Source organism: Schistocerca cancellata, chromosome 10 (assembly GCF_023864275.1).
Source record: "Schistocerca cancellata isolate TAMUIC-IGC-003103 chromosome 10, iqSchCanc2.1, whole genome shotgun sequence".
In the NCBI taxonomy this organism is placed as follows: Eukaryota; Metazoa; Arthropoda; class Insecta; order Orthoptera; family Acrididae; genus Schistocerca; species Schistocerca cancellata.
The window spans coordinates 132,550,503-132,565,303 of NC_064635.1; the positions used below are offsets into that span (position 1 = coordinate 132,550,503).

Here is a 14,801-nt window from a genome sequence, read left to right on the forward strand (position 1 = left end):
TGCCCACTATACGCCCTCGCTCAAAGTCCGTCAACTGCACATACGGTTCACGTCCACGCTGTCGCGGCATGCTACCAGTGTTAAAGACTGCGATGGAGCTCCGTATGCCACGGCAAACTGGCTGACACTGACGGCGGCGATGCACAAATGCTGCGCAGCTAGCGCCATTCGACGGCCAACACCGCGGTTCCTGGTGTGTCCGCTGTGCCGTGCGTGTGATCATTGCTTGTACAGCCCTCTCGCAGTGTCCGGAGCAAGTATGGTGGGTCTGACACACCGGTGTCAATGTGTTCTTTTTTCCATTTCCAGGAGTGTATTAACTACGTGAAATCACTACTGCCTCTTACCATTGGGACTGAGCTATTTACAGTTAAAATACGTAGCAGTAAGCGCAAAGGCGTGACAGCTACAAGTCCGTATTGGTTTTATACATACGGAATTGGGAAGTGGGTCATTCCGTCAGTGGAGGGGGTTAAAACAACCGAGTCAGTGGAGAACATACCCCATTTACTGATGGAAAGATTCAGCGGTTCGGTCGCAACCTCCTCTGCATTACTGCAGATGACGTGTCACTGAGCACACTTGTTCTGTGCATGCAGTACACGTGAGGCACCTGGTTGTTTCCACTGCACTGTGTGGAATACGAAGGTTCTGTTATAGTTCACTAACCTGCTGTCTTCAAGTTGATGTCCCCAGCGCAGAAAACAGCACGCAGGTCGTAGGTTCTGTATCTTGAGGCTGAAGCTGACTTTTACCGAGGTTCTGTTCTGCAGTAATGTATCACTTCTTTGGGATGCCACTCACATATTTTAATATATCCACACGAGAAGACTACATGATCTTAATGCAACAACTTCTGATACAGCAAAGTACATGATCAAACACAATGTTTATGAAAATGTATCTTTACACTATTTGTGGCACGTGTCTGTGCCTCATGACTACTGGAGTGAATCTTTTAATAATGAATACTGGCAAACACATCCTGCCACAGACAACATGACTGTTCTTCTCGACTGCCTAATCCAGAGTGACGAACAGGAACTTAAATAAAAAATTGGAAACACATCCTACGACAGACAACATGTCTGTTATTCTCGACTGCCTAATCCAGAGTGACGAACAGGAACTTAAATAAAAAATTGGAAACACATCCTACGACAGACAACACGTCTGTTCTTCTCGACTGCCTAATCCAGAGTGACGAACTGCCCGAAACACTTCGCGCGCCACACCACAAAAGGCGTGACCCGAACGCTTCCGAAGTGCTTCGTCCGCAATTTCGTCAGTCTTTTGTTTTTCATTTAAATTGTTTTTAATAATTCTAAAATGACTGATTGATAGTTAGCTGTTGAGAGATATTTATATTAAAAAGTGAAGTCATTCCAATGAGTAGTTTAACTAATAATAATAACTATACTTTAACGTTTTGGCTCCATTGCTCCGAACACAGCAGCCAATCACAGAGCAGTAGCATTATGCAGGTGGTCTTTCTCACGAGAATGGTACCGAATCTAACATCTGTCACAGGTACCTCACACCAAATTTCGTCACCTGTGTACTTCTTGCATCTCCACTGCTCTGGGAACAGATTCTTGGAACCTAATATGATGGCTGACTAAGCCAGAAATATTACACTAAGAAGAGCAAGATCATTTTGTCAGCTGTTAAGGTGACGACCACTTTTTTTTTTTTTTTTTTTTTTTTTTTTTTTTTTTTTGAGGTGTGCATCCCGAAGAGATAATCCTCATAGATTACTTGGAAAAAGGCAGAGCCATAACTGGACCCTATTATGCGTCATTGGTAGATGGTCTTAAACTTGTGTTGGCTGAAAAAATACCAAGGTTGCCACGCAAAAAAGTGCTCTTTCACCGGGATAGAGCACAATCCCACACATCAGCGATAACAATGGCGAAAGTGTATGAACTGCGCTTTCGTTGATTATCCACCCTGTTCACCAGATATAGTCCCAGGCTACTTCTTCCTGTTCCCTAACTTGAAACTTTAGCTTGCTGGGAAGAAGCTTTCATCAAACGAGGAAGTGATAGTTGAAGTCAACGAATATCTTGCAGAGTTGGACAGAACCCATTTTTCCGATGTGGTGAAAAAGGTGCAGGATCGGTGCGCCAAGTGTGTATCTCTCCAAGGGGACTATAACGAAAAGAAAGGTGAGCTGTTTTTTTTTTTTTTTTTTTTTTTTTTTTTTTTTTTTTTTTTTTTTTTAGTTCGTCATTAACCCATCCTCGTCAAAACCGCCTTGACTCTTCTACCTGCCACGAAATTTGTGGAGCTTGTGAGTTTGGACTGGGGGAATGTTGGACCTCCCTCACCTTTTTCCGGAAACAAATTTCACTAGGCGCAGCTTACAGTACACCGAAACAGTGTACTTTCCGTGAAAATGCCCCGACCAGAGCAACCCAGAAATACACCAAACGCGCGACTTCCCTCATTTGTTTATATGGTGTGCAGCTGCGGCAGCTCGCATTTGCGTGTCTCCACCCGCAGGTCCTGGCGAGGCCGGCGTATTTTCGGTCTCCTGTGTACCGAGCTCACGCCGCCATACGCTGATACCGGGCGCAAACACGGCACGCTGACGTCACGGTTTGCGTCAGTCATCTACCCGGCGCTAGCTCGCGGCGCTGCCGCCGGCGGCGCTGCGAGCGCTCCGCCGGGCGACGCTCGCGCGACTGCCGTCAGTCTGGTGCCGGCCGGCCGCGGGGAAGGATCGGGTGGGTGTTAGCGACTCTCGTCCTGTACCCTCGCGGTCGCGTTTATTTCCGTTAACTTTTATTTTCTTTTTTTTATACCCATTCCTTCGCTCCGCTTCCTCCATCACTATAGAGCTCCTATCAGTACAATTATGTTTTGTTATTGTTGCATCTAGCATTTCGCTGCGGCAGAAAAATCACACGCGTGACGTATAACGTAGTTGGTTGATGGAGGGCCTTTAAACGGCTCTGATCTGGTGCCGCGTGACAAAACCGCTCCGTCTCTGCATAAGCTATCGAAGTGAACCGCAGTGTGAAGGACCCCGCCGGGCACTAGTTGTGCACCGTCGCGGACGTGCGGCAGTTTCTCGTTTATTACTTCCGCCCACCGGCGCGTCGCGCTGCGATGACGCCGCCCCCGCCACCCACGCCGCCGCACGCACACAGCCGGCTCAACAGACGCGCGTCGGCGCGCGAGTCGCTGCTCTGAGGGCGTCGACGTCATGGTCATCATGTCCTCGTGCGACGGCCGAGCGCACCTCCCGCTGCAGCAGCCGCCGGCCTCGGCGCCCATGGCGGCGTCTACGGTCGCGTCGTCGTCACCGCCGCCCACTTCCGCCGCCACAGCCGCCACCTCTTCGGGAGCGACGCCCATCCGCGTGGGTTTCTACGACATCGAACGCACCATCGGCAAGGGCAACTTCGCCGTCGTCAAACTGGCCAGACATCGCATCACCAAGACGGAGGTAAGACGTCAAACCTTCGTAATGCCAATTACACTAATTACATTCGATGTGTAAAAACTTACACAGTACTGCCCTCTTACAATCTTTATAGATTATGTACAATGTACGTACAAAATATGCACAATAATACTCGTCGGAGACTTTTTTAGCTCGATATTTACCAAAAATAAACATAATTGGTCGGCTAGCGTCTGATGTTGCACCCTCTTCCCACCTGAAATAATTAGCTAGAGATATTATTATGTAATATAAATTTTTCTGGATTCACCTGACTGTTTTAGGTCTTATAAACAAAAGACTGAAATGCGTAAAATATGGCACTCGAACGTAAACAGAAGGTTAAGCGTAGACCTCAGTCCCTTACCACAACCTTTATTTCGCTATCACACTCTACCAGCTGTAAGGAAGTAATTAATTTCAGTTGTTCACTTTGTTTAATGAACCACAGGACATTTAGAAACCTAGTCCCCAACGTATGTGATGTAAAAGTTGACGTTAAGTAAATATCATTACGGCCTATGCAATGCAAAAAAAGGTCTCTGCAGATCCCTAGATCAAACAAAAAAAAAAAGCTAAGATATATTTTAGAAATAGACATACTTCTGTAACACTTCTGTGTCCCTTAACATTTTGTTTAGGCGGTGTTGACTGTCAAAGTTTGTGTACGAAAACAATGTTAACACGAATACGTCGTTCAGACAGTGTGTTTACGTATCAGTTAACATTTTTTCGCAGCTTCAAAAACATTCTCACTTTAACAAGAAATGTTTACGTACAGAAAAAACCGGGTGTTGTCAAATGGTAAAAGCGCGTACTCTGTTTTCAACATGGCGAATTAGTCTGATGAATTATAAGTGTTACCGACATGTAATTGTTTCTGCATTCACTGAAGAGGCACTTGAGCACTTTTTTATATATGTTTGGCTGGCTAGGTTTCAATGTAATGTATACGGGTATAGGAATGGCCAAGGCTAGAAAATTTATAGCAATTGTCTTCCTAGCGTGGAAACATCGAGATCAAATATATCTTGTTAGGTCTTTAAACGCTAAACCTCATCGTAATAGTAAGTAAAATGAAAACTATGTAGTGGAAGAAAAGTCTACAGCTATATTTTGAGCACTGTCTTCAACCGCACGTGAAAGACGTGCTATTCCTTTACGAGCTATGAACGTGTAGCTAATTGTGACACTCAACGGTAAGAGGTATGCCGGTATTCAAAATCGGTGCCGGCTTCTTATGCATTCCACTCGCATTCTTGTAGCACAGGTTAAAAAAAGGTGGAAAGGAAATGCTTCTATATTGTCACCTACAGATTCTGCGAAAAATATCACTTGGTGGTTTCCTAATTATCTTCTTGTCATGTTTGTATGCAATAAGAAAAGTTATTTTGTGTGCATGTTACAATCGTTGGAAAGTAAACGTGTTGTTGACATGTTCTCCACATACGGTTTGCAGTCGAAAAAAGGTTGCTTTACTTAAGGTATCTATAATATGTATACATTTCGCAAGTGGATACGAGTAGACGCCAAAATGTGTTTGTACAGAAGCTATGTAAATGGTATGGTAACTCGAGCATCATGTTATAAACTGAGAAGACAAAACTATTTTATATGGAATGAATGGTGCAGACATGACGAACGTTTTCAGAAAACGACGGCTGTATATAAACCATGCATCAAATTATGAATTTTAATGCGTAGAATCTATACTTAACAATCATATAAAACCACTCGCTCGACGAAATATCCGTACCCAAAGATTGGAAAGTTGCACAGGTTACACTAATAATCGAGAAAGGTAGTGGGAATCATTCACTATAATTATAGGCCCGTTTATCATTAACGTCAATAAGCAGCAGGATTGTAGAACACATATTGTGTTCCAATATTATGAATTACGTTGAAGAGAACGGTCTATTGACACATAGTCAACACGGATTTAGAATAACATCCTTCTTGTGAAACACAACTAGTTCTTAACATACAGAAAGCGTAGAGTGCTGTTGACAAGGTATTTCAAATTGATTCCGTATTTCTGGATTTCTAAAAGGCTTTTGACACTGTACCACCCAAGCGACTAAACTGCGTGTTTATGGAACATCGTCTCACTCACGTGACTACATACGCGATTTCCTGTCAGAGGCACAGTTCGTTGTAACTCTCTGAAAGTCATAGAGCAAAATAGGAGTGATTTCTGGCGTTCCTCAAAGCAGTTTTATAGGCCCTTTGCTGTCCCTTATTTATATAAACGATTTAGGGTACAATCTGAGCCGACGTCTTAGGTCGTTTGCAGAGGATGCCGTCGTTTACCGTCTAGTAAATTCATTATGAGATAAAAACAAATTCCAAAACGATTTAAAAAAGATTGTGAATGGTAGGAAAATTGGCATTTCATCCGAAATAATGAAAAGTGTAAGGTCAGATGAGTACTAAAAGGAATCCTTAAACTTCGGTTACACAATAGTGTGATCTAAATGCCGAAAATGTAACAAAACACCTAGGAATTAAGATTACGAACAATTTAAATTGGAAAGAACACACTGAAAACATTGTGGTGAAAGCAAACCAAAGACAGTCTGATAAACCCTCTGCGAGGTACGGTACTTAAGTGTTTTGCAGAGCATTCATGCGGATGTAGATGACTCTACGCGGTAAAAAGGTTGTGTGAAGATTCCAGAATGTAAAAGTGCATAAAATAATGGAAAGAGTGAATTTGCCGTTTAAGTAGTCGAACAACACACTAACTGACGGTCGGCCGTATTTACTTCCTTCTCGAGTCAATAATGTTACGTTAGCTTCGTAGTGGCTTTTGTTGCCATTTAATAATTGTTGCTATATAGGACACCAACAGTGCTCTAAAGTAAAACTGCGACTTTTAATTCCCGTAGTAAAATTAAAATTTTCGGGTCTTGCCTTAACAGTAATTTGTGCCGTTTATCGAAGTGCTTAAGCCACTCGACCCCCCCCCCCCTTATTCCTTTGAAAAGGAGACAGCCGTTTTGCTACTCCCAGCTGTAAGAACATCGTCGACTGAACTTTAAACCAATTATCGTCTCACAGCTGGTGTGTGACGTCAATGTACATATTGATTTCAACTTTTTATCAGGCTTCTCAGCGCTACGACGTAATGTGTAAATATTATCACAGTTTCTCTATCGAACTGCTAAGCGATAATTAAGGTCATCAGATAAATCTTAAAAAATGTTTGGCAGCATGACGTAAGTTTGATCTGAGGTTAATTACTGATCTTCTCCCGATACTCAGATGTGTATCTCGACTGAGGTATTTCCTTAACCTTGTGCGATATCTTGAGCGATATGAAGAGGTGTGGGAAGCGACGTACGGGGAGATTAAGAACATCAGTCAGAAAAATAGTAACGTAGAACCTGATCGTTAGGCCTACCTCACCGAAACTATGCAAATGTCTGCAAAATAGATATCAAAAAAGAAAAGCATGAAAACATACACACTGAACAGATCTGAGATTGAAGGAACCTTACAATAGAAAAACAGCCGAGAAAATGTGAGAGACATGATCAGAGTGGAAACGTAATGGCTTTCCCTACGTAATGAAAATGAAATGTCGTGTGACGAGGGCCTCCCGTCGGGTAGACCGTTCGCCAGGTGCAAGTCTTTCGATTTGATGCCACTTCGGCGACTTGCGCGTCGATGGGGATGAAATGATGATGATTAGGACAGCACAACACCCAGTCCCTGAGCGGAGAAAATCTCCGACCCAGCCGGGAATCGAACCCGGGCCCTTTGGATTGACAGTCTGTCGCGCTGACCACTCAGCTACCGGGGGCGGACTCACTACGTAATGAGAGAATCAGACGAGAGTGCTGGATGGATGAGTGTGAAGAAGCTGTTGATTGTAGAAGAAAATAGGAAGGAGGGTTTGGTAGACAACCGAGAAAGAAAAGGGCTTGAAAATCTATGACTTTATGAGAAGAAGAACCGCTAAAATAATAGAAGATACCAGGAGAAACAGATGGAATGAAGAGTCAGAAGAGGCGGATTATGGAGTCGAGAAAACAAAACACGAGCCTTCTTTAATGGGATGAGAAACGCGATAAAGGGCTATGAAGTGAGGGAGCCCTTTTTGAAAGGCTATAATGGTGAACTGAAAGAAGGAGAGAAAAATGTATGTGAGAAAATAAGAAGGTAGGTCGACACACTGGCGAAACTGGAACCCCTACAGAAATGGCAAAGCTGCAGCGTAGCAGGGAAAAATGACGGATGGCACACCCCCACCAAATGCCAGTGGTAACAGCAATTCTGTACTAGAAGCATGAGGGAGCTAACCCACAAATCTGTAAAAGTCCGTTATTGACACACAGATACTTCTGCTATTATATATTTATTACCTCAAAATATATTAATAATTTGTACCCACCTTAACTCTTCCGCTATACAGAAGAAAGATTTTAGAATAGCTGTGAATGGCAATAAATCTCAAAATATCTTAGTCCCTTGCTAGTGTGGATTAGCTCCCTCTTACACTCTTGTACACAATTAAGGCTCTCCTGAACAGTAAGGCTGCAGGTAATGACGGGGTGTGCACAGTGGACATTAAATAGGATGGTGTGGTGATGGAAGACACCCTACAAAATAATAATGGATACCTTGATGAATAGAAAGATTGGGAAAGAGCCAACATTATTTCAGTATGTAAGAAGGGTGACAGAGGGGTACTGGATAACTATAAAGGGATCTCACTATTAGGAGAGAGTACCGAAGTTCACCATTGGAAAGCTTCGAAATAAAGAAAGTTCGTCAGAGACATGGATTGTCGCCTACAATGTTCAGTTTGTTGCTGGATAAATTGGTGGAACAACGGATTGATGAAACTATCCTATAATTTTCTGCTACGCAATAGGCGATCAGTCACTGAAATTATTCACTTCCTTCAAGTATTTTTAAGTGGAGCGATTTAACGTAAAACCACCATACCAGTCTCACCGTGGAGAAGGCAGCTACTGGAAGAATTCCAAGGGAGAGCGCTGAGTGAACAGGGTATAAAAGAAACTTCACAATAACAGCGATACCAGTATTCTTTTTGGAAGTGAGACCTGGACAAAATAGTTGAAAAGAAATAAATGTTTTTAAGAGATGGCTATAGAGTATCGGATACGATTAATACAACAATCAGAAAAGAGCTAGATCAAGGAGTATAGAAATAATGAGATCATGTCGCAAGAATGAAATAAAATAGTGCGCCTGAACTAGTAGTGAATTATCTACCAATAGAGATCAGTAGAGACCGATGAAGAGGTGGAGAGATAAAGTAGAAACGAACCACCAACAAAGGAGACACTGTGGCTTTTCTCGTTTCTGTACGGGATCGGACATTGTTCAAGGGGGCCATACGATAGTTTATAGGCATGGGGGGGGGGGGGGTTACACCATGAGGTATGGAATATTTTTAATATTTTGGGAGATTTTTAAGTAGCCATAAGGAAGTCCCGGTTACTACCCAGTTAAAAACCTACGTAACATCGACTTTTAAATCATTTAATCATTTTCTTGAAAGAAAACTACCTGGCTACACTACATACACTACATTATTCCCTTTGTCTGACAGCAGTGGGGGGGGGGGGGGGGGGGGGGGGAGGCTCGAGCATGGGCGGCCTTGACGTTGTCCCATTGCTTTCGACAGTGTTGGTCCAATTTGGTAATCGGATGCGCTTTCTGACACCACAATTCATCTGTGTACATCATTTGTCTGTATCTAGAGTAAACCTCATGTACGGGTGTTATAAGGTATTCAAAATATACAACCTGTACAGGAACCAAGAGGAACAATAAGTCTGGAAGGCCAAGAATGATGTGCTCGCATTAAAAAGGGTGTAAGACAGGGATGTAGTCTTTTGCCCCTGCTGTTCAATCTGTACATCGAAGAAGAAACGAGGAAATAAAATAAACGTTCAACAGTGAGTTAAGAATTCAGGGTGAAAGGATATCAATGACAAGATTCGCTGATGACTTTGCTGTCGTCGATGAAAGTGACGAAGAATTACAGGATCTGTTTGGTGGAATGAAAAAAGGAAAGTAATAGGCAAGTCCCTAACACCTGAAGAAGAAGTGGAACAATTCTAAGAAATGTAATTCTGATAAGAAGGACATCAGTCGATTAGTTCTTGATTATTGTTCGTTGGCTGCATAAGCGAAAGAGAGTGCGTAAACGCTGCTCGAAATGTATAAGCGGAAGAGAACGAGGAAAGGTCCAGAAACACATGCGCCATTCGACAGTTTTTTTTTTTTTTTTTGTCACGCGGCGCTACGACTAATATTCAAGAGACAACTGAAATTAAATGATCGTACGGCATTGTTGGCCGGGAGGACCCATTCGGGGGAGTTCGGCCGACGTATTGAAAGTTTTTTTTAGGTGACGCCACATCGGCGACTTGCGAGTCAATGATGACAAAAATGATGTTCAAGGACAAACAACACCGTCGAGAATCGAACCCGGGCCCCTTGCGTGGTACGCTGTAACGCTACCACTACCCTACGGAGGCGGACTTCTAGGTACGGCAATGGAATGTTGTACACAGCGTAGTGATCACGACGTTTAGAATACAGAAATTCGGTTCATACGGTGTTACACCGACAGTCATCGTTCCGCTTACGATCCTCGAATTAATAGCGTTGCCAAGATCTTTTGTGTGATCCATTTTGCCAAATGGAATTTTTGGGCGTTTAGTTGTTTTGATCCCATGAACAACGCGCATAAAAACGGAATTTTTCCGGTGCTCATAGGTTCTGTTGGTGATACAAAGGCACGGTCGAGTGTTTTGGATATCCCTTGGGGAAGGCACTATTTGAATATCCAACAGAAGGATCGTCTTACTGCAGTTGGTTCTTTTAACGCCGGATGTGTTCTGCGATGCTCCTTAAGGGAATTTTGGAGACAGAATTTAGTCCATAAGCCGAAGAAACATGGTTTCTGGGTTCCGAAACCACGCCGCGGATTCCAAGACGACTACACACAGCAAATGGCTGATATCTTTACAATGTAATCCTAAGATTCAGATTTCGAACAACCTTGAAAATTTTCTTAATATTTTCATCTGTTTCCTAGATAGAAGAGGTTCAAAGTTGATCTAGTTGTAAACGTAATATCCAGTGTGAGGCGGAAACGTAGTTTATAGGATGACACAGCACGGAGAAATATCCTGTAAAGTGTCTCCGTTATCATCTTGGAGCCCCAAGCACATGCAAAATTTTTGTGCACGTAAAATCCGGTCTCGGATGTAAAATTCTATATTTTTAAGTTATTTCATTTTCACAAAGCTAAACTATCAAAATTTTAATTACACACAAAGTTGTTTTCGTACGTGTGATATGGCCTGCTGTAGCAGGGAAAAGAAGGAACCCGCAAAAAAATGCTCCTATCGGAGCACAAGCAAGGCGAATATGCTCCTGTTTATTTAAAGACTGATTGGAAAGTATGATACCAGCTGCTCAATTTGTACCTTCCTCAGCACTTTTAAAAATTTCCCCAAAATATTTGGAATGTAAAAATATTCGCCCCTTTTTTATACTGGATGCTGAGATAGAAGAAGACAGTGGCAGTGGAAAAGAGACTGGAAAATAGTAAATACTGGAAGATGGTGGACCGTGGTTGTGGTATAGGAAGAGGGAAGGAGACAATGGCGGTGCTAGGAAAAGTGTGTCGGAGAAAAGGATATATAGGAAGAGGGAAGGAGGCAGCGTTGGAAAGAGAGTGGAGGAGACGGTGCCAATTGGAGAGGAATAAAGAGAAAGTGGAAGTGGGTGAGAACCAGTGATAAATAAGAGACAGAGGATATGACAACGAGTAAGAGGGAGATAGTGATAGTGAGTTAGTTACTTTTATGTTCCATGGATCATTTTGCTCGATAAGTCGTCATGATGTGGAACGAGTCATTTTACATTCATATTGCAAATTAATTTGTACTCTAAACATCACTATATAATTTTCCCCTCCGAAATGAAAACCGGATTACGGATTGAGCTGGCAATTCGTGCTCACCACCTTTTACACATTACAACATAGGGAATAAATATACTGTGAAGCAGCAGTCAGAATGCCCAACTCCTTATAAATAGATGTCTAGAAGATGATCACGCATGAGCACCACATATTATTCCTACAGCACGTTTTTACGCAATGAAGACCTTCTTTCTTAAAGATGAGTTACCCCAGAACATTATTCCATATGACATTACTGAATGAAAATAAGCAAAATATGTCAACTACTGATTTCTCTCTCGTCCAAATTTGCTGTGATTCTAAGCGCAAATGTGGCCGAACTAAGTTGTTTTAGGAGCTCCAAAATGCGTTTTTTCCAATTTAAATTATCATCAATATGGACACCTAAGACTTTTGAAGTTTTCACCCTATGTATTATTTCATCGCCATATGTTACACTGGTGCAGTACCCCTGGAGTTGCAGAACTGAATATGATGTGTCTTTGAGAAATTCAGGGTAAGACCATCCGCAGAAAATCAGTCAATGATACTTTGAGAAGTTTGTTCATGATTTCTTCCTTTTCTGTATGTATACTGGGAGTGATTACAATATTAGTGTCATCTGCAAAAAGAACTAATTCTTCTTGTTGTACATTAGACGGTATATCATTAACATATGTGAGAAACAGTAGTGGACCTAAGATTGAGCCTTGGGGAACCCCATACATGATTTCTCCCCAGTCGGAATTAGATATCTGTATTCTGTTGGTTGAATTGCTACAGCTTTCTGCATTCTTTTGGTTAGATATGACATGATCCATTGGTTGGTTACACTATCAATTCTATAAAACATCAGTTTATCTATGAGTATGCTATGAATCACACAGATGCCATGGATAGATCACAGAAAACACCTATCGGTGCTATTTTGTTATTTAGTGCTTGTAATATCTGGTGTGTGAACATGTAAATGGCATTCTCAGTAGAGCAACCCTTCTGAAACCCAAATTGTAATTTGCTGAGGATATTATTGTTGCCAAGGTGAGATACCATTCTAGAATACATCACTTTCTCAAAAATTTTGGAAAATGTCAGCAGTGAAATAGGTCGCTAGATACTGACGCCTCTGTTATCACCTTTCTTAAAGAGTGATTTAACAACGGCATATTTTAGGTTCTCTGGAAAAATGCCTCGAGTTAGTGATGCTTTAGATATTTCGGACAATACCGGGCTTATTGTATGGGAACAAATCTTGAGTACTCTATTGGAAACACCATCAAAACCAGAAGAGCTTTTATTCTTCAGAGAATGTATAACCCTCTTAATTTCAGAAGTTGAAGTTTGTGGTACATTCAGATGATGTAATTTTATGAGAGTTACTTCAACATATTGCTGTGATGTTTCTCTTGAACTGTTGGTCCTTACGCTTTCTATTATATTTAAGAAATGATTATTAAATAATTTTCTGTCTGTGACTTGTCATTTATAACCCTTCCATTCTATGCAGTAGTAATGTTACCCTCGTCGATTGCCCTGTCTCTTGCTTCACTACGTTCCATATTGCCTTAACTCTATTGTATTGATTTCTGGCATTATGTGCACGTTTCTTGATATACAGTAGAAACAGGAAGGCAGCAATGAGATGTTAGCACTGAGAGAGCAAGACGGATACAGTGACAATGAGAGAAGTCAGTAGTAGTAGTAGTAGTAGTAGTAGTAGTAGTGAGGAGGAGGAGGACAGAACGAAAAAAACCGTGGCAGAGACACACAAAGAGAGAATGACAGTGAGTTGGGCTGAAGGAATGAGAGAGACTGGGAGTGGATGGGTAGAAGCGACTTACGCTGGATTAGTGGGTGTGAGGGAGTTACAGTTAGCCTGTGGGAGTGAGATGTGAGTTGCACGTTAAAAAGAGCACGAATATGTTCGCATGCCAGAATTTTTGGGAAAATTTTTAAAGGTGCTTAGGAAAGTAGAATGAGGCAACTGGTACCCCACTTTTCAGTCAAAGCCATTTAATAAACAGGAGAATACTGTTTTTTATATTCCGATACGAGCATTTTTTCCGTTGATAATGTATAGTTTACTTCACTTCCGTTCTATCCCCGTTGCTTGGCGTCTCATACATTTGTTCTTTCTCTTGTCAAGTGGGATGCGGTACGAATCGAAAAACTGTCTTAATTGTATTACGCCAGGTTTTCGATTGATAATGACCACTTTTTGTTACTGTTCACAGATTACTGTTTTTTATCTTTAACCATTTCGTGCTACCAACTTTATCGTCCACAGGCGAACCATTTCAAACTCTCGCTGCTGATCCCTACAGTAACAATTAACTACTACCACTCCGCAGCGATTCTGTCGGTGGATTCTACTGTCCACGTCGCGAAATACAACGCAAAATCCACACGTTTTTGTGGCCACAGGCGAAATTTCACTTACTGTCCCAATGCTGTTGCTTGGTAGACTCGTATGCACGTTTCGATATTCGAACGAACTGTGAAAACGAATGTAAAACTTCCTATAGTCAGTTGTCTTTACTTTGACTATATGTGCACAGTAAGAGATTTAAGACTTGCGTAATATTGTCGGAAAAAAAAGTTGACACTCGCCGCAGTGGCTGATGGGAACGAGTGTAAATGGGAAAGGCCTTTACGGTTGCTCCCATCAGCCACCGCGAGGAGTGTCAACTTCGTTAACGCGTATAGTAACTCAATCTTCAGACATTCAAATGATTGTCCAATCAACTGACCTTGTAAAATAGCGAGCAAATCAAATAGCGTACTCAGAGAAAATATATCATGGAAAGAGTCTGTAGGTACACGTATGTTAAAGGAGAGCTTGCTAACAGAAGTATTTTCTGTGTGTACTTTTTGATTTGTTGGTTGTATTATATAGTTGATTGATTAGACAGTAGTTTATTGATTGGATCATATATTGCTGATATACGTATGAATGTACTCTCACACGATGCGGTGGCTGTGAAGTACAGATGTACACCGACTGTTTCCATTTATTTATTTATTTATTTATTTTTGATCCATCGTTATTCTGATTGGTTTGATGCGGCCCGACACGAATTCCTCTTCTGTGTCAACCTCTTCATGTCAAAGTAGCACTTGCAAACTACCTAGTCAATTATTTGCTGATTGTATACCAATCTTTGCCTTCCTCTGCAGTTTTTAACACTCTACTGCTTCCTCTTGTACCATCGAAGTTACTCCCCGATGTCGTAACAGATGTCCTGTCATACCGTCCCTTCTTCTTGCCAGTGTTTTCCACACACTTCTTTCTTCGATTCTGCAGACCGCCTCATTCCTCAACTTATCAGTTCATCTAATTTTCAACATTCTTTCGTAGCACCACATCCCAAATGCTTCGATTGCCTTCTGTTC

General features: G+C 41.9%; 1 protein-coding gene across 1 annotated transcript in view; it reads left to right on the plus strand.

Annotated features, from left to right (window-relative positions):
* Positions 1–3,313: 3,313 nt before the first annotated feature.
* LOC126106193 (serine/threonine-protein kinase SIK1-like) overlaps positions 3,314–14,801 on the plus strand; it is a gene marked incomplete at its 5' end in the record, with an annotated part of 543,990 nt that continues 532,502 nt past the window's right edge. The window contains one exon of the mRNA XM_049912429.1: positions 3,314–3,454. Coding sequence (XP_049768386.1) covers positions 3,314–3,454 — 141 coding nt within the window. The remainder of the gene's footprint in view (positions 3,455–14,801) is intronic.